Consider the following 24,218-nt stretch of genomic DNA (forward strand, 5'->3'; position numbering starts at 1 on the left):
ACTGATGAGGATTCCAGGTGGCAACCAGCACTGCACTATGGGAAAACACTTATATATATCACTAAGGCAGAGTTGGAAAAAAGTGGTGCATATACTTAGTACAAATAGAAAGTTGTTAAGGAAAATAATGCATGTATGTAATAGAGCAAACAGGGCCTTCGGGAGGTACTTCAGCTTCTGTTGTGTTCGGCAGCAGGAGTTGAGGATATCCAGTGCCTTGAGCTAGCAGACTTATAAACAAATGAAGATAGAAGTTTAGACAGACATTCTGTCAGTGCATGGGCACAGTTCCCAGACGAGAACTCAGAATATTATTTCCCCCTTAGTTTTTAATAAATATTCAGATAAAATATTTGGAAATATTTCTATTAATCTGGCATAAAAGATGTTGTAGCATTTAAGTCTTTAAAAGAAAAATAATCTGAAATAGAATTTAGATGTAGTTGCAAAAACACTTTAATTATTCTAGTGAGTACAAGGCATAGAAAACAATGGTCAGCATTATCACCTTTTGTAATGTTTCTGTGGCTTAATGAAACCTCTTATGCTCATCTAAGTTATAGCGTATAGTTTATGTGGTAAACTCAGAATAAAAATATGCAGTGTTGTGGTCCACACCATGCAGATCAGCTGTCAGGTTAACCAGCTTAACCAGATGGAATTCCAACATTCCAAACCGGAGAGCACACAGGTAATGATGTGACCCTTGCTTGGACATGTCGGCACTGTCTGCATTGACTGAGAAATTGTGTCTGCAGTTTTGGACAATCGTTGGTGGCGGTGTATAAAGGAACTCAGGCTCCCTCTCTCAAAGCTGTCCCTGTCCAGTGCCACTGCCTGCAGTGCGCAAAGGAATGTGTGTGTAGCAGGAAGCACGATTGCTTCTGAGCAGAGGACAGGTGTACGAGCACACACGTGTGCACTGGCGTGTGTACACTTGGTGACTGTGGGCCACAGTGAAGCTGCCATGTTAAGAGCCTTGGCGCAGCATGAAAAGCTGTAATCATTTAGTGAAGTCCTCCACATTCTGTATTTGTAATGAATAGCATAGTAAATGCACTCCACTTGGTAGAAGGGTAGTATGGAATTTTACTAATTTTAATGACTAAACTTGTTAAGGAAATTCATCAATAATTCCATGAGCCTTGGTACCTCTTTTGTTGTTTTTTCTTTATTTTATTTTATTTTATTTTATTTTATTTTATTTTATTTTATTTTATTTTATTTTATTTTATTTTATTTTATTTTATTTTATTTTATTTTATTTTATTTTAATTTTTTCTTAGGGTTTTTTTTCCTATTGCCACTCTAATAAAGGGGAATTAAAATTTGCCTTTTTAATTCAGTGGATCTGTGATTCTGATGCTAACACTGAACTTGGGACTTCTGCCCAAGTGGTGATGCAATTGCAAACGCTGATAATACAATTCTAGTCTCATTTTGGATTGAGTCCTTTCAAGAACAACTTTTAAGGGATCTATTTAAGCCTAAATGTTGTGCTAAATTACTGAAAGGAGACTGCTGAGTTTCATGTTACTGAGACTTGAAGCCATTTTGATATTAATGTAAAAATTAATATCTGGTTTCAGCATCTCCCTGTTACAACCTGTTGTGATCCTAGGCCAGCAATTTGTAGTTGGTTTACACTTCGATCTAAGTTCTGAAAAAACATTATCAGGCTCCTGATTTCTTTCAGTAGTCACTGTCTTTCCCTTACTGTGCAGTTTGGGCTTTGCTCCTAAATGTTTCTTAGACAGCTCCTTCCCTGCTGAACTGATGCTGTTTTTTCTGAATCAGTGTCCAAGACACTTAACCCAAAACCTTGAAGTATTTGGTGCTAGGAAATATGAATAAGACCACTTCATGCAGCAGACAGATTAATGTAACTAATGTATTCTTTTATAACAGTTTATCTTCTCTCTGTCCTCACACTTCTTTTTTGCTATCATATGTAATCGTTACTGTCTTATCTATTCCTCTTTCTTAAAGAGCATAAATACGTTATCATAAATACATGTATATTTTTATCTAATATATACTTAATTCATGTTTATCAATCTGAAACATCAGCATATATTTCAAATTAAAATAACCTTAAGCAATTTCTGTTTTGATAGTAAATAAAATTTTAGTACTAACCTCAAGATTAACAGCAATGCTATGGTCTTAATATAGCTTGTAGTAGCAAAAAGACTTGTAATTTCCTGTTCTTACAGTGCTTCTGATAAAAAAGTACAGTAAAGATCTTTTATGTCTACAAAAAACTTCCATTTGTTAGAATGGTTTGATCTAAAAGTAATCATTGTCATCATAACTTAATTAATGTGAGTCTTTTGTGTAAATCATATTTTTAAAAAGACTAAAACCACTGTATATGTTTTCTTTGTTCTTACCTGTTAGCAGAGAATAAAAGAATTAATTTGTTAGTTTCTTTTGCCATTCCTTAATCCCCAATACAGTCATTATAAAAGGGCCAAAGCTATCTTTAGGAGTGATGAAACATACAAGGAATAATAATAATAATAATAATAATAATAATAATAATAATAATAATAATAATAATGTTAACTGCCATCTAACTATGGGGCAGGTAGCTAGCAATCTAATATTTTGGTAGCATTACGGGTCTCCAAGATGAAATTGATAGACACGAGCTTGTTGCGTTGTGTGGGGTTTATTCTCCAGACTGTGTGGCTACTACCCTGTAAAACAAGTTCCTGTGTTAATGCTGTCTTTGTGACAACTTTCCCTCTTCCTCCTTCACATGACATACAAAACAAATTAAAGTCTGAGGAAGTGACAGAAAGCAAATTCTGTTTGAAGTCCCAGAAAGAGATATACTCCAGTGCAAGGGGAAGAAAGGGAAAGGTTTTTTTCTGTTTAAGTTCTGATGAAAATGAGATAAATAAAAGAACTGCTGAATAGCAAGCCAAAGAAGGGAAGCAAAAAGCTTTTGTGTTTGAGAAAAGCTTGCTACTTAGATACTTTTAATCCATTAGAAATGGTAAGCAATTTCCCAGATAAATTTGGCATCGTTAGACATTCCTGATTTATTAAAGCTAAATAAAATTCCTTGCACATTCTAGCAGAGTTGCCCTTGTCCCTATACCAGCTTCTGCCCAAATGCTCCTGGAGTGGTATGTTGGGGCACTTTGGGAACTCAGGTACTGAAGCCTCTGTTACTACCACAGGATTCCCCAGCCCTGGAGTGGAAGCGTGGGCTCCACGCCCCAGGCTGGCAGCTCTGCAGTGTGGCTGGAGGATGTTTGTGGGGCTCCACAATATGATATGGTGGGACTGAGGCTCTGGAGCAGCATCAGCACCTGGGGTTTGGAAGTCTGGTGCTCCTGGCCACCCTCTTCCAAGTGTTCTGAGGAATCATGCTGGGCTGAAAGCTCATCTCTGAGAACCTCAGCTTTCTGCTTTGGAGAGAGAGGCATTTAAGATTTGGGAGCTCAGAGTTCTGAAGATATTACTTTGAAACTGTGAGTTCAAAGTTTCTGCTCAGTGTTGGCCAGTAACAGGGAGAGCTTGTTCCAGAGTTTGCATTGTTGCCTTTTCTCCTTCCTGAGCAGCTGGGAGAAGGTGGTGCATTCTCCATAGGAAAATGTGGCATAAGGAAGACAGGCCATTTGGTATACAACAGCTCACCTTGCCTAAAACCATTTTGCAGTCTCTGTTGTATGGTACTCTACTTTATTCTCATAAGTCATGGATCAGGGATCCCTATTTCCCTTGTGGCTTTACTTACAAAAAGACAATCTGGAGGGGAGCCTGTTGTAACTTATTAAGTTGCTTATTACAGCTATTTTGTCCCTGGCTGGGATGATCTTTGTTGTTTTGCTAGGAATTAAGGGAAGAAAATATATATGAACAAAAGGTTGTTCTGCATTCTTGGATGTGTTGGGTCAAAGCTACTTCTTTCTTTGTGTCTTCAGAGAAAAGATGAGGTTGGTACAGCACTCCTCATCATCTCCTCAGCAAGTTAGATATGCCTAGGCTTAGTGTGCCTGATGCAATGGAACAAACTGATGCAACACTGTTCTCCTTTCTCCCATCCCCATGGGCCAGGGGGCTGAAGACATTCCTTGATGTTTTCCCACTTCCTTCTGTAAGTGCTCAGGTTTTTTGCCTAGATTTTTTTCCTTCCACTTAAGCAAGCTGTCCAGCCCACTGTGGTTCCTAGAATATAGGTCCATTCCCATATATCCACATTTTTGGATAATGCTTTAAAGTAATACTTCTCCTGGTGTTCTTCAGCGTTGCTATCTTTTTATATTTTTAGTCATGTTATCATTTAAAACACACACAACTTGAAACTCTGCATTTCATAATACTCTAAAATTATTTGTGGTATAATCCTGTCAACACATCTAGTGGTTCTACTGATATCATAAACTGCCTGAACATCATCCTGTGGTTTGTTGTGATATTGCTAATACTCCTTAAAATACAGTATTTTTTGTTTTATCTTTGTACCTCCTATGCATGCTCCTTCAATCCCTGTTCAAGGTGATTATGGATTCTCTCTAAGAACTGTGGTGTGGGACATCATTCATTCTGCTACAAATCCCATGTGGAATGCCTTCTCATACTGATCTTCAAAACATTTCTGTTGAAATTTTGCATGCACAATCTACAGGGCAAACAATACTTAGAACCATTTTGAAGTTGTAGAAGGTGTTGTAATTATTAAAATCAATTCCTAAGTTCTGATGATGTTTCATTAGAAAAATATAGTATTTCAGAAATCTTTTTGTTATCAAGCTCTTTTTAAAGAACAGAGAACCATTTCCATTAGCAAATTTTGGCAATCTCTTATATGGGTATTTTAACATATAAAAAGTCATTAGTAATTTGGTTTTGTTTCAGGAAAAAAGATGTATCTTTAGTTCAGAAAGGCAGGGGGTTTTTAAATCAGTCCATGAGGATTGTTTTTTAGCTTTCTGTCCCTAACTTATTGTGAGACTTGAGCCAGCCCATCCATCCATCTTTCACCCGTTTCTTTAATAACTTTTTAAGCTGTTGGCCAGTTTCAGTGAAAACTGACACCCTGTAGTAGCTACTGAGATAAATTAAGTTCATGTTTCCTGAAAGAGGTGGATGAGGAGAGGAGTGAAAAAAAATCACAGAGGAGCAGTGAGGCAAAATTCAGCTGTCATGCATTCTTCTCTCTTACAATCCAGCCTCACCATCCAGAGCAACTGTTTTTTCTTGGATGAGGATATCCTGAAGGAACATGTTGGGGAACTCTTGTTGTTGCATCAGTGCATTGTGAGATTTAGAGAACAGGGCATGCATAGGAAATCATGCTTCAGTTGGTACAATGCTCATGTGTCAAAGTATTGAGTCCCAAATTAACCATTTGTTGCAAGTTATCAGGATAAATCCTTTTTAAAGGTAAAATTTAAAAGGTATTTTTCAAAGTATAAGGACCAGACCCCCAAAATGTGTGTTTTTCTTTAGAAAAAAAGATCATTTGGAAAAGATTTATACCCAGGCCATTGAGACCGCTGACATTTCTTAGTGAGTAGGAAGAAGTTTCCCACTGTGGAGAGATTATTCCACAAGTGCTTTTTTTGACAATTTTTCTGTTTTCTATAAGTCATTCACTGATAAACTGACATATTTATAGATCTATATAGATGTATTTACTTCAGGAAAAGAAGCAAAGTTTGAAGAAATGGTAAGATTTTTTTACATGTTATTAGTGATTCTGAGTATCCACGAATTCTCATCTTGCATAGGGTCCAGTGGCTCTGTGCCTATTTTAAATTCAGCCTCTTCATTTATGTGACTAAATGTGACTTTCATCACATTTTAATTTGAATTTTAATTACTAGTCTTTAAGATTTTGATCAGCACTAATAAATTATAGCACAGTCATATGGTATTTAGCTGATTGATTTTTGCATGCTGAAATACAGTCATTTTGAAGAGCAGTAAAAGTTTCAAGTAGAAGAAATGTTTCAAAGATAAAGGAATTTGTATTGGATTTGTTAATTTGTGTCAGACCAGAGAGGGAAGTCCTAAATGTGAGCCCCTGGGAGGGTAAAGGTGTCTAGTATCCAGTGTGTTTTAAATAAATGCAGGAACATCAAGTCAGGCAAACAAGGCCTGTGACTGCAGCTTTTGGGAATAGCTTTGTGTTTCCTGGTGGTGGTGCAAGAGGAGAGAGATGAGAATACAGTATTGGGTGATGGCAGCTCCGTTGGTACTCTGCATTGCAAAACTGGGTTCTAAAAGGCAACTACAGCATTTGAGTTCTTATCCACCTGCACCTGTTCCTGGCGTCCTCTTTCGTTTGGATATCTTTTCTCTTAGAAGTCTACAACATAACACTGGGAGAATCTTTACACTCTTTTCCTGCTCTGAAGTGCCCATTTTTAGGTTCAGTTCACCAGTAGCATGGCGGGAGAGCCATAACAGAAAGGATTATAACTAAGCCCCTCTCCATCTAAGCATCTCTGTCCATAGCTCAGTTGGGAGTCAGCCCTTACTGGCTGGAAAGTGTGTACTGTCACAGGGTCAATACTGTAAAGCAAAAGGCACTGGATAAAATCCTGGCTCCACTGATGTTATTCACATCCTCTCCATGTCCCAAGTGAAGGGACAATTCTCACCTGTCATGAAGGTACTTGTTTCTTAGGAAGGAGAGAAATGGAAAGCCAGGGAGCTGGCAGCACCTTCCACGAGACTTTGATCCTGAGCAGTAAAAAAGTTCAACTAGGCCAGTAACTTGTGGGATTGAGAACCCAGTTACTTCTATTTCCACTTGATTTTCAGAGAGGATCCTGACCTCCTAAATCTTACCAAAAGACATCTAAATCCAGAAGCATCTACTCCTTTTGGAGTTTTTGTTTTTCAGTTCTCTCTTTCATGAGTTTGCAAGTTCTTTCATAGCTGAGTGAAATAACTGAGGCATGCTCAGAAGTCTTTGTCTTGGGGAAATGGCTATGTCTGCTTCAAGACTTTTGGTACATTTTAGGCAATCAGGCCCCTTTTCCCATACTTATGGGTATGTGTTAAAGGCCTGAATATTAGACAAGTTAGGATTCATTTAGTTCATAATGAACTGCTGTCTGCAGCCTCATTCAAGTTATTGTTTAGGATTCTCAGCTGAAAGGGCACAGGACAAAGTGTTTAGGAGCCTGTTGTTTGGATTTTCTAAGAAAATTATATGGGGAACATAACTGAAAACAGAAGAATGTTTCTGAAAGCAGGGATTAGATCTGCTTTTGGCTCCTGGCAGTTCCTTGCTGTCTAGTGGCAAGGTTTCAAAAAGAAAGAGTTGATGCATGATATTTTGTGCCAGCTAATATACTTTCCTGAGACAGAGAACAGAACTCGGCCTTCCTCAGGATAAGGGCAGCCCTAAACTTGGGACTTTTGCTACCTAGAATAGTGCCATAATTTCTAGAAAGTTAGGGGCAACATTGTTTGCTTTTCCAGAGCAGATTAGAGCTTCTGATGGTTCCTATTGGTAACCTACATCTTTCTTTAGGAATAGTAGATACCTAATTTATGCAAATGTTGAGACCTACATCAGTTCTTTATTATGTCCATTAATTGCATTGCTGATTTGACTGGTTATGGAGCACAGACTAGGTTGCCATCTCATACTGACTGCCATGCCCAAAAGTGCACCTTAACAGAAAACTTTCAACCCTGTTTTACTGATACTCTGTCTCACAAACTTATCACTTCTCTTTTTGCCTATTTTCTGATTATCATGTCCTTCTCAATACTTAGATTATAGTTTTTCTGAGGCCAAGACCATTTTCTTTGTTGTTTCTCTGCACAGCAATTGGCATATCATTATCCTGTCGTGCTGTCCTCTCAGGTCAACATGCTGTGCAGTGAGAGTGTACCAGCTTTCTTGGAGCCACTTTTTGATTCATAAACATAGGATTGCATTTCACCAGAGGAGTACAGGAAAGCCTGTACTGTTGTGGTGAAACCTTATTGTTGCCAGGACTGTGATACTGTTTAATGACTAAAACCTCAAAGAAGTATAACAGCTGAGAGTCTGCATTCAATTTGAAGTGCAGTATCAGTGCCTAATTCCCATAGTCTCCTTAGAAAGTCTAATCTCTCCTCTATGGGCTAGTAGTCCAATACTGTTCATGAAAATCAAATGCATATAAATAGAATTTTTCAAATACCTATGCAGTCTTGAGTGCCATTAGAATCAGTCTTGGCTGGTTTAGTCTGGTTTTGTTTCTAAACCTGACCTTCAAATATGTGTCTCGCTAAATGCGTTTTTCAGTGCATTTTTTGTTTTGTTTTGTTTTTGGAGATCATGTCATTGTTATATAGCTGGAGAAAGGGTAGTAGTGAAAGCAATGTATCTTGGAATGGATAATGGAATGGCAAGTGGAACTATTTAGACTCTCTTCTTTAAAGCACAGCTTCTTTATCTGTACCCATCCAGTACTTAGAAAGGAAGGATTTCAGGATATTTTGAGCTATATTCTTCTCTTGCTATTCACCTCATGTTAGTAAGCTGCTATTCTGCAAACTTGTAGAAATACCACTGAAACATATAGACTACTTCCATCTCTGCAGCAAAAAAACCCCAAACTGTATACAGCTGATAACAAAGAGGAACAAATACAGATAGGAACAAATACAGATAGTATACATTTGATAACAAAAAGGAACAAATACAGATAGATAGATAGATTATTTCTCTAAATTTCTATTATTTACTTAATTTATATTTACTTTTGGAAAATACATAGATTGTTTATAATAGTGGTAAACTCTTCTGGCCTTTAAAGAGGCATGTGGATTAATGACTTCTCAAAGAATTGTTTTACAAGAGTGCTGTAGCATTTTTAGAATGGGTGCTTAGTTAAAATGGTCACTAAGGGCATGTTATTCACATAGGCGTCTTTTGCACCAGACCTGTGTATTTTTTATTATCTGTGCATTCTGACTTGAATCACTAAGGTCCTTTCATGTATGTACATATAACATTAGGCTTATGAATAGGTCCAGTTGTTCTAAAGTTTGTAATGTTCCCTAGAATCACGTACTGAATTAGCCCTTCAAGGACTGTATAACTATGATGCAAAATAGACTCAAAGGAATAGTTTGGGTTTATATAAAAGATGAAGAGTGCAGAGTTATTTTTTGGTGGGTTCTGTTTGTTTGTTTGTTTGTTTTTAGTTTAAGGGTGCAATATATGTTTTCTTTAGCTGTAAAAGCACAATCAAGGCAACATGATAAGTGAGTCAGTGTTGTAAAAGTAAAACTAATTTTGCCTTCACTCACATGAGCTATAGAAGGAGGAAGCTTTATTGTCCCTGGGAAGGTGATAAGGCAGAGTAATTGTATATTATACTGTCCTGGAACATCTGCCTGAAGACTGTTGGAGCAATTCATCTATCATGGACGATACAGCATGTTTTGTCTTTCTGCTTTAACCCATCCCCACTGCTGGCCTGCACGAAGGTTTTGATAGGGACTGTGCCTGGGCTGGGGCTCACATTAATCAGTCCCCTTGTTCAACACTCCAGCTGACATAATTACAACCTGCGCACAGCAGTTATTCAAGTTGAGTCCTTGTCACTCGTGGTGCGAAACTACACAGCTCAGATCCCGAAGGAGATTGCCTTATCACACAGAACAAGGGCTCACAGGAGTTGAAGAGAATAGAAATGGGAAAATGTCTTCCGGGAGTACTATATATTCCTTTAAAATAAGACATTTGAGAGACTTACAAGGGACAAAGAGAAGCATTGTGCAAGGTCTGAAATGAACAGGTTATTATTTTTAAAAGGATTACACAGGCCATTTTTGTGAAATGGACATGCATTATTAAATAAATTCAGTGGTCTCTCTTATCATTCAGTGGCTCTGCACTATTAGTTTTCTTCAGAAGTGATAAAATAGTTTTTGACTTGTATAAGCTTTAAGTATGTCTCAGTAGAAATCATCAGAACACAACTAATAAAAGTGCACATATTATACCAGTAAAATTGGCACACACATAAGGGAAGATCTGCGAGGATCAGAGTTAAGGGTGAAGGAAGAAGCATGCAAAAGGTCTTTCAAAGATGAGCAAGTTCATTAGTTTCTGCCCTTGTATGATACCAGAATGTGAAAGGTGAAGCCAAAGAAAAAGTTTCATATTTTACTATTCTTCCCTCTTTTCATGTTAACCCTCTGTGGGAAAAAAAGACAAGTCCATAACAGTATCCGTGATAATGAAAGAAGCTTATTTTCATGTGACATGATGGGGTTAATTTTATATGGTTGTGAGTTTTTTCTTTAAGACAGAACCTTTGCATACATGATCATAGGATAATTTGTTTGGTATTGGTCTATAAAATTCCTCAATATGAAAGAATTTCATTGGTATCCAGAAGACTTTTGCCCTGGCGTTTAAATTTTTTTATTCTCGGGTTAGCTTTTTGAAGTAATACCATTCAGGCAGTTCCTATTCTTCTCTATCAATAGATTTAGAATGTTGCCCTGATTTCTCATCTAGTTAAAATCATGTTATGTCTGTTAGACATAATTGTGTATTGTTGAAAGAACAGTAAAAATGTATCTATTCTGGGTGGTCCAATTTTAATCTAATACTTTTACAAGACACTTTATCTGCAACTTTGGATAGTCTAAAGTAGAAGTGCAGTAGAAACTGCCTTATATATTTTACTTTACATATAGGTATGCTAGGTAAGTCAAATACATAGTTCAGTGCTTTCATTCCATTTCTGTATCTTTTGGTTAAGTGCAGAGCACATTAATTTTGATGTGTACTTTCACTCCAGTGAAAGTACAGCTACATGAAAACTGCAGTTTCTTACTGAGCAGCAGGGCGTCCTTATAGGCAAATGTACCCTTGTAGGAACAAAAATCATATTTTGCTTGCTCCATACTCTTAAAACCAGTTGTCCTGGAGTGAATGATGTCTGTGAAGTCAGCGCAAAGTACAGAGCCAAATTCTGCATTTACTCACATTTGTGCAGAAAATGGCATTATGAGGACATAATCTGAAGAGAATGATGTTTCTCTGATATATGCTTTCAACACACATTTTAGATTAGATAATCAATCATACCTCCAACTAAAGACCCAAATTTGACTTTCAGAATCTAGGATGGTTTTGCAGTATTGACAGCCAGGAAGAATATATTTTAATTTGCAGACTGAACAAATTTCCATGACATCATGGAAGCACAATAAATGGCTGACCTCACAATGACATTTTTCAGACTTAAACTGTACTTCTTGAAGACTTTTAGCCCAGAAAAATCCTTAAGCTCAGTCTGACCTTCTACAGAAAACAAACTGCATAGGTGGTTTATTTCCCAGTTTCCTGTGTACTGAACCTCCTACTTCTGACTGAATTTTATGATCAAGAATCATATTCAGATTTGATCTGAAAAGAGGCAAAGTTGCAGAACCAGCTTCCCTTCTGTGAAATATTAATTGCTGAAGAAATTGTGTTTTGTTTTTCAGTTGAATTTGACTGTTAGCTTGTAGTCATTGCTATTAGTTTCGTATAAGTTTTCTCTAAGTTAGGTTGTCCCTTAATCACACCTTTATTTCATGTTAAGTTACTCATGGGCTGAGCTCAAGTGTAATAAGCAAAATAGAAGGGGTTTTTATTAAGTGTTTTAGGGTTTTTTTACCCCACTTGTCTTCTATTTCTATTTATAATCACTTTGTGGCTGTTTGTTCCCTTTTCTAAATGTAGGCTGTAATACAGGAAGTAGATGTTCTAGAATTAGTTTCTCCGGTGTCACAAAGAGAACATTACATCCTAACATTTGCTTGCTACTTCCTTGCTTATACAGCTAAATACAGCATGGGGCGTTTCTGCTTATAGCATCACACTAGAAATGCCCATTAAACTGATAGCCCACTAATCCCTAAATCATTTTCGGTGTCACAGCTTTTCACAGCATTGTCTAAGTTACTTGCATGCATTGTGCAAAGGTGGGAAAGCTAATGTGTAATTGCGTGTGTACCTGTTGTGATTGAACATGCCTGGCTTCTGTGACTGCTCTGTAAGATGGCACTGTCATTGTTATTAATCATGCTGCCAATTACAGTGTTGTCTGCAAATTTTATTAGCAGGGATTTTATGTATAGTTTTGGCATGCATAACAAAAGTCAGTCTTGCAGACAATTATTGCTGATTCCTTTGATAAATTGGAACATTTGAAATGAGGAAGAAAATGACCATCTCTTTTTGCATGGGGGGGTTGTGGCTGCGATAGGGCAAGAAGAGGCACTGTATTAGCATTAAAAAAACCTACTTTGAGCAGAGATCGTACAGACCACAGTGCCCTGGGTATGAATCCAGGCTGCAAAGCAACAGGATCTGCCCCCTAGGGAACCGTGTTGTCACTAAAATGGCTGAAGGAACTGACACGAAGGCCAGTTGGACGAAGTACCATCTGCATCTGAGATTGACAGGCAGCCTTTAGGGTCTGTTGCTATCATTTCTGACTCCAGCAACATTAGGAGTCCAGTTTCATCTTGTGCAGCCGCTAGAGTCCACACCCTTTGCTAGGCTCCATCTGCACTTCTATATCTGTGAAAATACTTTATGTGTTCCTGAGGATATACAAACAGACTCCACAGAATTTTTCAGTTACTTTATGTGGTCATTAAAGAAGTACAATAGGGAAAAAATTGATGCTGAAAGGAAATGCGTGTCTTCAATTAAATTCATCCCAGCTTTTTTAAAAAATGGATGTTTTCCATGGCCTCATTTCAGCGAGGTATTTGATCATGTACATAAATTTAACCTTGTGAGTCATTCTTTTGAAGTCAACGGGGGCTGCTTGTACTTAAGCCGCACAAATGCGTAAGTACCTTGTTAAATCAGGGCCTGTGATACCTGAAGCCCGGCTCCATCCTCACACCACTGCAGAGGTGCTGTTTCTCAGACCAACTTCTCTTTTATGCCATCTGCTCTAAGAAGAAAGGGAAGGGGGAGGGAGGAAGCCCATGAACAATGGAGTGATTATTCTCAGTTACTGTGAAATAGATGAACTCCACCTGCTATTTCTGCCACTTAAACCTTGGCTGACACAGTGCAGCAGTGCGCTGTGCACAGCAGACCCCCGCATCCCTCACGCTGCAGGCACACAGGCCCTTGAGCTGGGCCATCACAGACACCACTCTGCCTGCAGCAAAGTGGAAGCCAGGAGTTCTAGCAAATGTTACAGAGTTTTCAGAAGCAGACCAGTCCTGTGAAAAATTGTTTGGTTATTGTTGTTTTGGTTGGGGTTTTTTTCCACTTTGTTTTTTTTTTTTGCTTTTTTTCTTCTCTAGTCAGTAAAAGGAGACACTGAGCCTCTTTTCAAAGAGCTGCTGGGGCAGACTCACAGGCTGAGCAGCCCAGCTCTGCACAGCACCTGTGGGAACAGTAAGGAAGGACCACAGCATGGGTGGAGGCTGAGACATTTCCATGACTTTCTACCCTTTCCACCCATTCCTTCCAGGTCTAGCAGTTTGGACATAATTTGCAGGTTTCTGTCTAAAATCCTCTTTTTTATTTCCTTCTCTCTTTTCTTGTAGAAAATAGAATGGAAGCATTTAAGGCAGGATGCCTAGTTCCTTGGAATCACAGATGGGCTTTTTCCTGGAGAAAATCATGGTTTTTTTAAATTGTGGAGTCTGTTCTTTACGGTTTTTTTACAAAAATACTCTGAAAATTCATGAGCACGTCTAGATGCCAGCACTGGGTCTATACTTTGGTTTCGGTCACTATGAAAGGTTGTAACTGGCTTTACAGATTTCTCAGAGGTAAACGAGGCTAGAGTACATCACTTCTTATTTCCCTTCGGAATTTCCAATTACCCTGAATTTGCCTTTAAAGGCACTTACTTTGGTCATCATAATGATCAATTACTTGAAACTGGGAATTTTCATTCCAATACATTGTAAATAGAATGGTGGATCCGTGGCCAAATTACAATTTGGACATGCTGGTCTGCTGAATGGAGCTCAGACACAAGCAGTAATTATCAATCTTCCATCATTTTCTGTGCTGACGCACAAGTTTTTGCTGCTTCCCTACAGGGCTCTGCTACTTTTTAGCAGCCAGCATTGGACATCTGTCACACATACTGTATGTCATAACAAATAGATCATTACAGAAAAAAATGCCAAGCTAAAATAGTAGAAAAGCAGAAAACATTACGATTATTATCCCTGGGTGTTGGTATAATACTATCAGAATAAATCCCAAATATATTTTTATTATTTTCTTTGTGAAACTGACTGTATTATAAAATCTCATTAAAGCATGTGAATGTAGTGTACTCTCTTTTATGGGCTGCTTCTTATTTTCTGAGTGGCAATACGTGCAATACATGGCAGTACATGAAAACATGGCAGTACCTGTGGCCACCAGGTTGTTGGGCATGTGTATTTGCAGCACTGTGGGTGTGTATTTTAGTCACCTTTTCTTGACAGAGTTGAAAAGCTGTGAGCAAATACTCGCTGCAGAAGCAGCTATAGTGGCAAAGGTGTTGCTTGTCCCCAGCAGCTTGTTGCCTCTGTCCACCAGAGGTCTTTGGGAAACAGCACAGGGAGGTGTTTGGCAGCAGTGAGCTGGCACTGGGTACATTGGAGTTGCCCTCCTGAGCTCCCACGGAGCCGTGTGCTGCTAATTCCAGCAACAGTATCCTAAGTCACTTAAGAATTGAAGTTGGTTGCAGAGCATCAACACTTGTATCTGTGTGATTGTTTTCCCACTCACTTAAAACCTCAATAAAAGGTAGAACTTTTGCTTTTAAAGGCAAAGAGCAAGGGAAAAGTAACCCAGGTGCATGTTAGTAATGAGAAGGCACATTTTTGGCTATGATATTTTGCTGGTTTTTATTATTTCTTGTGCAATACTGTATTAACTTGTACCACTGAAGAGGTAAGCTTTGACTTTTAAACTTGCAGCCTGAATTGCCAGTGGTATGTGCAGATTATGTATTATTATGTAGCTGGTTTGCAGTAACTGCCAATCAGTTTATTTTATTTTAAAACCAGAAATGTAGCTAAATCTTGAATATGCAGGGAAGAATTGTTGGTTGGTTAGTTGGTTTGTTTGGGTTTTTGCTAAGTAGAAGTTGGGAAGAATGACTGTCATTGTGGAGGTTTTGATTGAATAAGCCTTCTTGTATAATGTAATTACCACAGATTGAGGTATTTGTTTCTTTCCTGTTAAGAAAATATTGCCCATTATGTTGTTTGCCACCACCCTACTGAATGCTAGTTTGTGTACAGTTTAATGACAGCAAGAAACAAAGTCAGGCAAGAAGGGTTGTATTTTGGAAAGCAGTAATGCTGAAAACAACCTGAAAGGTCCCTGCATTTAACTGAGTGTGCAGGAGCTCTTGGTGCTGCAATGATTATCTAGGAATTTCCAGAACTGGCTGCAACTGGAGAATGCTGAGCATGGGGAAAGTCATGGCATCCGTGTATATGCAGCACTGGTGTGAAATGTGAACGTATTCAAAGCTTAAAGCAACTGGAAAGAGTGTAAGGAGAACCTGATGATACCTCTGAGTGAGTTGGAAAGGAACTCGGTCTCCGTAGCTCTTCTGCAGGAGGTCTGGGTGTCAGGAGATTCTACAGCCATCAAGGTGTGTTGGACATTAGCACTGTTGCAGGAGGAAAAGGCACTTTGTAAAAGGGAGAGTGATCAACTGAAGAGTGATTTGCCTATGACTCCCTACTGCTCTCCATCAGAAACCATCTTTTAGTACCAAAAGGGTTATGGTTTGAGAAAAGAATCACCAGGAAAATGTTTCTGAATGTGCTGTCAGTGAGGTCAAGGCAAATGTTCCACATGATTTGCATTTCTTAAAATCTACAGCTCTCCTTTTCTAGTGTAATTACATTACTACAATTTTGATTTAAAGACAGTTTTCCTAGTTAGATGGAATTTTCTGTGAAAGAAATACCTGCAAATATTTGTTAAATGACTGAGGTTAAGAATTTACAATAGTTCATATTGCTTCATTCAGAAGTTTGCTTTCATCATAATTGCTTTTATTTCTGGAAGAAAGTATCTGGAGACTTTGCTGGTTTTCAATCAAAATACTGCAATTTCTCTATACTTGCAGGTTGCACAGCAGGGTATAGAGGATGCAGAAGACGTTCAGAATAATGTCTATGTAAGAATGAACTTGATTCGTCCTGACAAACATGAAAAATAGAATTTTTTTCAATCAGTTGTATTTGTATTTGTATTTCAATCACTGTATTTGTTTTTATGTTGTAAATAGTGATTTCAATGGAGCTGCCGTAAGTCCTTTACGTTATATGCATTTCTTCAGAAACAGGATGTTTATACCTAATGTGCTGGAGAAGACCTTTTGAAAAAGGTTTATTTGGTGCAAATAAGAGTCCTATAAGGTGCTAATTTTTTTAAAACTTAGTGGACTAGATAATTAACATTTTGCCTCATCTGCACCTCTGAAACCTTCCATATCCATGTCTTGCAGTAAGTATCTTTCTGAAAATGTCAGGCACTGCATAATGGAAGAGTGTTCTAATTTCAGTTTCTGATTAGTAAATAGGAAAAAAAAAATTGATGACTTCCTGCAATATTTCATTTAGCTGTTTAATACAATGCTAATGTATTCTCATGTAGGAAACCCTTAAAAACATAGAAACATTCCTATTCTGCATGGGCAAATTTAGAATTGACAGATGCTTTGTGAATTTCTCTTATTTCATTTTTTTTTATCCAAAACGCCGTGTAAAAGCCAAGGACAGAAAATAGCTTGGTACTGGGCAGCCGCAGGTCTGCAGTTAGCTGCTGAACTTGGCTGTTTACAGAGGCTGCTTGAAGCAGGGCTGCTGGCTGGGGAGTGCCGAGCACAACCTGCTGCATCCAGCCACGAGGTTGGGGATGAGGCCCTCTGCACCGAGAAGGGATGCCCAAATCCCTGCCCCACACAGCTTGTACTGCTTGCTGCTGAGGCTGGCTGGCTGAGCTCTGCAAGACTGGAAAGAAGGAAGAGATGTTGGAGAATAGTGGCTGCAGGCAGCACTTACTGAGGGGACCTTCAGGCTGACTGTTTTCCCCTCAGCACAGATTTGCTCCAAGACTCATTGTTCCACCCATGTTTCCCTGCTGCTGACTTTGAACTCCCATCTCTGCCACCTGCAAAGTGCATGCCCCTGCTCTGTCATCCCAGACCTCACAACAGTGTTCCTGTTGACACTGGGGTAGGCCTAGTTTTGCTGAGGAATCCAGTCTTTTGCACATTATAGCTTGCCAATGCATCTGAGAAAATGTCCTCATAGGGGCACTTATACTACCTTTCAGGGTCTAAAGGAAAAATTGCACTTTATGGTATAAGGAGGAAGGCAGTTATGAGGACTTCTCTCCCATTCACCAGAAGCATGATTTTCCCACTCTTCTGTAGACCAGGCACACTGTTTCTTGCCCTTAACACAATGCCATGGCTTTTTTTTTTTTTTTAAGAGCTGAAGCCTATATATATATATATAAGGATAGGAGAAGGAAGGCAAAGTAAACAGAGGCAACAGCTTCTCATGCTGAGAAAATGTCTGGCCGTTTTATACAACTCCTAACCTTCCACTTTATTTCACTCTCCCAACAAACTGGATCAATGGTGCTAAGAGGCAAGGGTGCAGATGGCTATGGAAGGGGGCATCAGGCGTCCTTGTCACAGGATGGTTCCTGTGCAAACTCAATGACCACTGAAAACTTGAGTAAATTGTTTGTAATTGGAGCATCCCAAATAGAGACAGCTGGAACTGGTCAGCGTCAAGAAAAGACTCAGGGGATGTAATCAGTTTGCACACATACCTGAAAGGAAGCTCTAAAGAGCAGGAAGCCAAGCTCTTTTTCAATGGTGCCCAGAGACAGAAAAAGAGGCAATTGGTACAAACAGGATGATAGGAGGTTTCCTCTGAACATCAGGAAACACAATTCCACTGTTAGGGTGACTGAGCACTGGCACAGGCAACTCAGGGAGGGTGGGAGATATCTTTGGAGATATTCAGAAGCTGCCTAAAAATGATCCTGGACAATTGGCCATGGGTCATCCTTCCTGAGCAGCAGGGATGGACCAAGGAGTCTCAAGAGGTCCCTTTGAGCCTTAAGCATGCTATGATTCTGTGACTAAAGTACAGTTTTTCAAGTGACAAGTCATTTCCTGTTTATGATACTTGAATATGCAGGAACCTTTAATTTATTGAGAGCAGAAAAAGATACCTGGTTGATAGGAATGGATTTGTAATGGCAACATGGAATGTGCAGCTAGAACAGCAATGGGAATGCATCGCTGTGTGATGAACATTAGAGACAAATGTCCTTTTGTGTCTTTTTCCAGAAGAGGTTTTCTGTTCATCTTGAGCAGTAGCTGCCTTTCTCAGGAGAATCTTACCATCTGTCTCCCTTATTTCAAAGTGTTATCCTTTACACAGTGTGGGAGCTCTCCTGGATGTGGAAAGTAGGCTTATGACCTTCCCAATATATCAGTCTTTCATGGAGGACGTCATAGGGGTTTGCTGCATGGGAAGTACGGGCTGAACTTTTCAGCTCCTCATATTTTCTGTTCATCTGCAAAGTTACCTTAGCATGTTCCATCTCCTCTTTCACTGTGTATAGCACTGACAAGACTCTGAAAAATTCCGTACAGGCATCCCTCTTCCCTTATAGAGTTTTTGTGGGCTTTGCATCAAGTCTCAAACCTTTCTTCACATCTAATAAGAAGACTTACTGCAAGACATGAAATAAAAAGAAATTTTTTATTGTGTTTCTCTACATCAGAATTGAATATAAACTCATTGACTCTAGCTTTAGACTAGTTAAGTCTCTCTAATGAGTTCCCTTCCTGTTACTTCAGAGCATGGACAATTGATAGAAATATATAAATTTGATTTTAAAAATGGATCATGAGGATGAAAGCATGCTTACATGAGGCAATGGTAATAGTAATTTAACTTAGAAACCTCTACTGTAGCTTTACTGAACTACAGGTTAGTCTCGTAAAACCTGTATTTATTTGTTTGTGGCTGAAATTCAGACTGGAACTCAAACACCAGAACGACTTTCCTCAAACGATTTTTATTGGGCTGGGCTGTATTTTCCAAATTTCAGAACAAAGGAAATCCGTATTTCAAGGTTTATAAACTCCTGGAAGTGAATCTTAAAATACAAGGTCTGTCAAAAGCTTAACTATCATCACTATTGCAACATTATAATGTTTTAGTTATATTCTTGTCATGAGGTACCTTTAATAAAAATACAGTGCTGTTTAAAATCACAGACCTCTGTGTTTACTCATACAATACGAAGTGATGTAACTACACACACAATGTGTTAGTGGGGGTGTTTTGTGTCAGACATATAATAACATACTTGTGTAGTACATGGGAGAAGACTCTTAATAAGGCACACATTCAAAGCACACTGAAAAATTAAAAAACATTTTATATGAAGTACACTTTTGTCCTGTCATATTTAAAGGTATCACTTGGCTTCAAAAGTGCTTGGATTTGCCAGTTGTTACTATCATGGTTTACCTTATGATGATGGCAATTGCTGCTTTGCAACCTAATATGAGGGGCCATTTGTAATGCCTTGTGATCTCATATTCCTTATTTCTGATTAAGCCTTCCTGGCCTTGTCACATGGGAAAATATGGGTTTGAATTTTTTATATCTCTGTGTTGGTGTGTTTAGCGACAGATTTTTACTGATGACTGAATAAATGAGGCTTCAGGATTGCTCTGTTTAAAGTGGCTGAAGCAAATTCCGAATCAAAGGAGATAGAACTGGTCTTTTATGGCTTGAACAGGCTGGGTTTTCTTCACAACTCTTAGATAGGTTCCACAGATCCTTTATATATTTCACAGAAATATTTCAAAGTCAAAAGTTTTATATCTTTCCTTAACATAGTATGAGAGCTAAGCTGAAAGAACACAGATATTTTATTTCAGATTCATATGCTCTGCTTTAATCTACTGCCCTTTAAAGTATAACCCATGATAGAAGGTTACCAGGTTGTCTCCTGCTTTCATTGCAGTATACACTACCTTTTTTTTCTCTTTTTTGTAAAATATATATTTCACTTTAACAACATTTATGAGCATTGTAACACTTTTAGAGCTGAATACTGAAAGATGCTGAGGACCAGCATTTTCTGTATTTTTCAGTGATAACTGTCTTCTCTGACATTCTCAGGCATCTGACCATTATACCAGTATATAGCAGATGGACATGACAGAGGGTGAGCTTTGGCAGCACCGTAAGGCAGATATCAACTTTACTATGACCATTTCCGAGGGAGAGACAAGCACTCCAGCAGAACTTCAAGCTGCTACTTCCAGTTTATTTTAGGGATCCTTTTTTTTTAGACGCCTGTTAACTGTGGAATTTCTATCAGTGAGGGATATATATCCAGTTGCCCAAAATGCTACAGTTCTCTTATTTGAGTATTTGTGAAGGATTTGTGTAGTTTACACAAGTGTTTGCACTTTTTTTCAGTTAGGCTGAATTACTGTTCTTTGTCTGGCAATAATAATAGTATATGCTAGTCAGAAAGTCTAAAAACTAAGCAAAACCCCAAAGAAATGGTACACATGGACAGTTCTGTTCTTTTGAGTCAAGAATAAATATAGTGACTATTTCTGATTGAAATAAATCAAGCAGCGGTGTATTTTATGTAGTATTCAGCAAAAAGTTTGAATAAGTAGGAATTTCTAACGCAAGATAATTTTGTAGTGAGACTGGAAAATTTTAAAGACTGGAAATTAAAAATTACTGCTGTATGGATCTCTCTATGAATAAGGGAAATGTGAAATCTTTTCTTATTAGTTTTTTTTCAGAAATATGATTATAAATATTGTTTTGAAATGTGTTAAATTAATTCTGTATGTAATCTGACTTTTATGCATGAAAAATCCTCTACTTTCACAAAAGCTGTGTTTAAGATGTAAACCAGAATCTGTGTGTATTTTCAAAAATATGTAAACTTGAGCAACTCAATTCTCCTTCCTAGGAACAGTTCACACAGCAAGATGAAAGTTGGTGGAATATACTTGCAAAAATAATTCACATCAACTCCTGTTCAGTTTAGGGACTGTGTAGAAAAGGTTCATGTCAGCTCCACTGGGAATATTACAGGCATTTGTGAATTTCATTTTTGCTAAATAAAGACTTCTGCTTAATTTCTGTCCATCACTGACTACCATAAGAAAAACCGAAATTCTGTAAATGTAACAAATCAATCATTCTGGTTCAGATGTAATGTTCAGTTAACCTGAAACAGCTTTGGGAGCCTTCATGCAGAGGACAACATTTATACAGAACCTAAGAGGATGCAAAAAATCTACAGATAATGAAAAATAAGTGATGACTACTGATTTTCTGTTATAACACTAGGTTTTATTTGAACCACTGGTAGAATATAAAATATATCTTTTTTCTTTTTTTCATTTCTGTTTAGGTCTAACTGTGCAGAAAATATCCGTAAACACATCTTGCATACGGGGAAGCATGAAGGAGTAAAAATGTATAACTGTCCTAGGTGTGACTATGGAACAAATATCCCTGTGGAGTTTCGTAACCACTTGAAAGAACTACACCCAGACATTGAAAATCCTGATCTGGCATACTTGCATGCTGGTAAGGTCATTCCTCCCTTTGCTTACAAATTCTTTTCTAAATGCACGTGCTTAAATGATTGTAATAACAAAACAAGAAGTTATTTATTCTGAAGAAGAACATGGTTTTTAAATGGGCTTAATCCTCTTCAAGTTTTCCAGGGTTGAAGATTATGCATTAAGCACTGAAATCTATTCACGTTACACAAGTAAATCTTGCAGTTCAATAAATAAACATCAGAAGTGCATGCTACTTAGATTCCTCATTTTGAAATCTAATTGAACTTTTAGGGAGAAATATTTTTTAACATTTTTATTAAGTGCCTCTGCCTATGCTATTCCCCCAAAAACAGAAACATAAAATTCAGTAGGAAATACAGTGGCAAATTAATGCTCTGCTTTAAAAATTCTTAGATTTCATTACAAAAAACTAGACTGTTCTTCATTGAAAGATAGAACAGTAGAGCTCAACCAACAACTTAGATGTATGTTTTCAGGTTTTGTGTTAGAGAGCATACACATGGAAGTCACTGGATGAATGCAAAACAAAAACATTGCTTTGGAAACAGGAATTAAAAGAGAAGAGATGGGATGTTTTCTGTTTAGGAGCAAGTTTTTTTGGTTTTTATTTGGTTTTAGTTTTTTTTTTTTTAATAGATTCTACATTTCAGAGTGGAAGGCAGAAGATTAAAGGAAGCATCAGGACAAAAATAAAGAGTTCAATGGTAGGAAGTTAGGAGAAATAATACAAAATTAGTCTGGAGCTTGAATGAAATGTGATCTTAGTGCAGGAGAGGCAGGTAACTTAGACATCACTGGGTGGAAAGACAAGTCAGAGCAGTGGGAAAAAAGAACAGATGGTGAGAAGAGTTGGGGAATCCAGAGGAGGAAGAAGCTCTGTGGGCCAAAGTCTCCCTGAGATGCAAATTAATCTTCCATTGAATTGCTACTATTAGTATTCCTGTGTCATATTTGAATCTTGTGTAAGGAATTAATTTCATAGTTTTTGATACCTTTAAAAAAAGCAAGAGAGTTTTCATGCAGCTTGGTGCAGTATGTACACTGTAGTTATTTTAAAACCTCTCAGTCTTCTCAAAATGACTGCTTGCTTTCTTGACTAGAGGCAGTGTATTATTTGTACCATATATTTCTATTTGCCAAGTATTCCACTTCATTTTGGAACCAATCATCATGTCATGTCAGCATATGGTGGATAATATCTGGATGTGCAAACAAAATGCCAGTTGGCAGAATACCAATTTCAAAATAGGTCAGAAAACTGATCACATTTCACCATAGTTCTCACTAAAGCAAATGAATATTCAACTCAGAGCTTAAATCCAGACACTGTTGGATTTTTACTACAGTAATCCCACTTAATATGAAAAAATCAAATGCTTTCAATAGACAGATAGACAGATAAAACAGAGAGCGGTAACAGTGATAGAATCACTAGCATTCCAAAATTGCAAACATTTTTTGTACATTTTCCCATTATTCATTTACAACTGGATCTGGGTAAACTAATTGTTCATTGCAGCATGCTGTGGTTAAAACTGTTCCGCTTGCTTGTCTTGGTAACACAGGAAAAAAGTCATCAGTGTGTTGTGTCCTAATGATATTTCTTTTCTGTACATTCACTCTCCAATTTGCACTAAACAGGGTACTGTGCAAATATATTAGGACTAGAAAGAGCAGATTGTCACCTAATGCTTGCCAGGCTTGCCTACAACTGGTATACAACAGAAGTATTGAAACATAAACTCATTGCTAAAAGGATGATACTGTATTTTCCTTTCAAAAAGAAACACTAATAAAGAGGAACCTGGGTGATAATTGTGTATTCATATCATAGTTAAATTAAAGGAGGTTTCTTTTCTTCTTTTCAATCCATTTCTAACTGCTGGACATCTGAGAGTTAAAGGTTTTAAAGAAGATTTTTAGAGGAATGAAGGACAACTCCTGTGCCCTGGCTAACATCCCTTATAAAAATAAGATTTGTTCTGTGTCTAGTTCACCGTTACTGATGACTTATTGGTCATTGGCTGCACCCACAGAGAATCTACAACACGACATAGAACCCCTTAGGATGATAGGAGTATGAAAGTGTCATACAAGATTGATTTTTTTTCTTTTTTTAACTTAAACATATTTGTCTGTCTTTTATGTTCTAATATTGCTTTGTAAGAGGAAAGCCAGCCCTTTTGCTTCTTTGAGCTGATAGAAACAGAATAAGTCTCTTCACTGGCAAAGAGACAGACACCAACTCCAGCCACTTTGCAGGACAGGCAGAAACTCCTTCACCACAGCCCATCAAGGGTTGAGCTGTGGGGTACATTTAGGATGTGACTGGGAGTAAAAGTCAAGCCTGTTTCTTGTCTGTGAAATTAGGACTGACAGTTGGATTTCTAATTTAAATTTAATGCTCTTTATAATTGTTGCGGGAAGAGTGGAAGCTTCAGACAAGCTTTAGCCTCAGATTTTGGCAACAGTTTAAGTTCAAGGAATCACCCTGCCCTGCAAGTTCTTATGATGTTCAAGTCAGATTTATTTATAAAATGAATTATTTATTAAACAGACAAGAGATAGCAGATGAAAGATCTT

At 37.9% G+C, this 24,218-nt stretch overlaps 1 protein-coding gene across 2 annotated transcripts in view; it reads left to right on the plus strand.

Moving 5' to 3' along the window:
• Positions 1–24,218, plus strand: part of ZNF407 (zinc finger protein 407) — a 333,798-nt gene that overhangs the window by 212,953 nt on the left and 96,627 nt on the right. For both annotated transcript variants that reach the window (XM_063397531.1, XM_063397534.1), the window contains exon 8: positions 21,458–21,636. In XM_063397531.1, the coding sequence (XP_063253601.1) occupies positions 21,458–21,636 (179 nt within the window). The remainder of the gene's footprint in view (positions 1–21,457; positions 21,637–24,218) is intronic.

This window comes from Prinia subflava, chromosome 1, assembly GCF_021018805.1.
Source record: "Prinia subflava isolate CZ2003 ecotype Zambia chromosome 1, Cam_Psub_1.2, whole genome shotgun sequence".
Classification (NCBI taxonomy): Eukaryota; Metazoa; Chordata; class Aves; order Passeriformes; family Cisticolidae; genus Prinia; species Prinia subflava.